Source organism: Triticum aestivum, chromosome 7A, assembly GCF_018294505.1.
Source record: "Triticum aestivum cultivar Chinese Spring chromosome 7A, IWGSC CS RefSeq v2.1, whole genome shotgun sequence".
Classification (NCBI taxonomy): domain Eukaryota; kingdom Viridiplantae; phylum Streptophyta; class Magnoliopsida; order Poales; family Poaceae; genus Triticum; species Triticum aestivum.
The window spans coordinates 686790106-686793113 of NC_057812.1; the positions used below are offsets into that span (position 1 = coordinate 686790106).

Genomic DNA, 3008 nt, shown 5'->3' on the forward strand with positions numbered 1-3008 from the left:
CGGATCGGTGACGTGGCACCTATGCCGACGGTTGCCGTCGGCATACCTACGCCGCGGATCGGTGATGTGGCATGCGGAGATATGCCGACGGCTGCTCGTCCAGACCGTCGGCATAGGTTTGACGGCGTTAGCCTCTAGTCACGGGCAGGGTCGCCGGGCCCACAGGTATGCCGATGGCTGATTTATGCCGACGGCTGCTGTCGGCATGTCTACATATAGGTCGACGGCCGTTCTGTGCCGACGGCGGCCGTCGGCATAGGTCTGTGTAACCCGACGGCCAGGACTGGGCTGTCGGCATAGCTCAAACTAGGCCGACGGCAGCCGTAGGCATAGGTTTGGCCGTCGGGGTAGGACCATTTTCCGGTAGTGCATACTTTAATTTACTTGCACAAATGTATTTACATGTTTGTTCTGTTATGTATGTACACTTTAATCACACAACTATATATTTCCACTCCAGCACATATTCAGCCATTGTTTATATGTGTGGTGCTCACTTCCTGAATAACTTGTGAGAGACGAAGAAGCCGAGCGAGAAAGCAGCGATGGCGATGGCGACCACCTCCTTGTTGTTCCTTGCCTTCTCCACCACGCTGTCCGCCCACTTCATGTCTGTCAGCTGCTCCAGCCCCCCTGCCACGCGCTGCTTCCAGCCGCTGCACGCGGTGGCCTTCTTCTCCAACACCGCTTTGGCTTCCATGGCAGCGGCCGCAGCCTTGGCTTTCTCTTCCTCGATGCGCCGTCTCACGCCCGCCGCCAGGCTCTCCTGGTCAACCACCGCTTTGTCCTTCTCGTCGATGGCAACCTCCGGCTCCGGCGCCGGCTTCACTTCTTGCTCCTTCTTCACCTCTGGTTCTGGTGCTAGCTTTTGCTGCTCTTGTTTGTGGTTGCTTGCCTCCTCCGGTTGCTTCTGCTGTTGAGCATTCTTCGTGGCCTCGTCCATGGGCTTGTTGGACACATCCTCCTCCTTGGCGATCTCTTCCTTAGGCTTGGTGGTGCTGTCGTCGCCGCTGGCCGCCTTCTTATCGTTGCCGTCGACGTCTTTGGTTGGCGGCGGCCTGACGTCTTCCTTGGCCACACCAGGTTTATCCCTCTTAATCTCCTCGATGCTCGTCGGCGCGGGGACACCAGAGTACGCGCGCTTGGGCACGGTGAGCGTGAGCACGCCGGACTCGAAGCGGCCGGCGATGTCATCGAGGCTGGCTGTAGACGGGAGCTGGAAGACCTTGTGCAAGGAGCCCGGGGTGGCACCCGGCCTCGCCCCGCTCACGGTGAGCCTGCCGGCGCCGTCCACCTGCACCCTGAAGTCGCCCTTCTTGAACCCCTCGAGGCTGAGGCGGAGCACGTAGGTGCTGGCCTTGTCCGCCCATTCGAACTTGGGGTCCAGGACCGGTGCCGGCTGCTGCCTCTTCGGCTTGGTGTTGGTGGCGGCCGCCATGAGGAAGCGTCGGCAGGGAATCGTGGTGGACGTTGCGATGGATGGATGGATTGGTCGGTTGATGGTGTTGTGAACTGTGAGTCTGTGACCGAGGGAGGTGAGCTGCTGAGTTTGGGAAGGTTGGCATGATGCGTCGTTTATATATTTAGGTGTTGGCATGGAATGGTGATGGATGTAAGAGTATGTATTGTTGGTTCGAAACTTGTAAAAGTAGGAAATCTTTGGATGGATTAGTCCGGCGTACGTTCTTGGAATGCATTCATGTGTAAGAAGACGTGTAGCTACATTCATGGAGTCATGTGTGAGGAAAGGTTAAGGGATCTTTGTGCGGGAGGGTAAATGGATTTGGAGGGAAGCTAGCTATGGAGGTGAAGAAAAAAAATGATGCTTGCTGTGCATGGTAATCGGGGCAGGCAAGCCAACTCGATCGATCGCCGGCCGCACAAGGCCACCTCGTTCGCATCTATCGGAGGCGGACTACGTCTTCGAAAGAAAAAAAAAGTTACTTTTTTTTGTTGCGGGTCAAACAAAAGCAACTTCAGAAAGTGCAATAATTTCCTTTAATAAAACACTTACTACCTCCATCCTGTTCATTGGTCCAACTTAGAGTTTGGGTCAGACTTTGACCTTTGATTTAACTATCAAAAATAAGTTATAGACCCTAAAAATAGTATCATTGAAAACCTTTTTTAAATATGAATCTAACAATATAAGTTTTGTGACATATAACTTATAATTTGTTAGTCAAATCTATGCAAAGTTGGACACAAAATACGAAGGGGACCAATAAACCAGACAGATGTAGTAGTACATATGCTCACAAACATGCACATATCCTCACCGCTATGAACACCCACATGCACATGTTATCGTTATAAGCACCTCCGAGATATTAAGCCGGTACAACATCTTAAAATTAATGAAGGGGTGTGGCTAGGTCTCAGTCGACTGAAATTTAACCAAGTCTCAGTCAAGTGAGAAAAAGAAAAAAACTGAAAAGAAAAATTTTGCACGGATCTTAATGTAAGATCCGACGGATATAACATCGACTGAGACTTAACGAAGTCTTAGTCAACTGAGACTTAGCAATTTGTTAATGAAACCACCACATATGCCTTGTAGTCGCTGGGAATCTCTCCTTTTAGGAAAACACAAGTACAAGTGTCAAGTGTAGGACTTGAACTCTGGTGGACTGGTTCCACCACAAGGAACCTTCCCATCTGAGCTACGCTCAATTAGCATAAAGTGCAATCTTAGCATGCATGGGCAGACCCTCGTAACAGAACAACTTAAGTCACTAAGTTTTAGCCAAGTCATAGTCAACTCCTTGACCATTAGGTCATTGTTGCTTCAAAATTTGTGCAGTGTTGCTTGTTCCGTGTTAAATCGGTCATATGGACAAACTGGGCTGGGCTGCTCTTTTGTCTTGCTTTTATCGTGTCGGGGGCAGGGGCGCTGTCCCAACCCCTATTTGGTGCCTTAAGCGCCAGTTATAGTTTTTTTGGCAACCGGCGCACATCCCCTCCATCTTAGGCTTGGCCAATTTAACTTTTTGTTATGAATAGGATAA

At 50.8% G+C, this 3008-nt stretch overlaps 1 protein-coding gene across 1 annotated transcript; it reads right to left on the reverse strand.

The window, feature by feature from the left end:
* Nucleotides 1-366: 366 nt before the first annotated feature.
* On the reverse strand, nucleotides 367-1536 carry LOC123154773 (uncharacterized). Its single transcript, XM_044573410.1, has one exon. The coding sequence runs from the start codon at nucleotides 1436-1438 to the stop codon at nucleotides 494-496; it is 945 nt and encodes a 314-aa protein (XP_044429345.1). The 5' UTR covers nucleotides 1439-1536; the 3' UTR covers nucleotides 367-493.
* Nucleotides 1537-3008: the final 1472 nt, after the last annotated feature.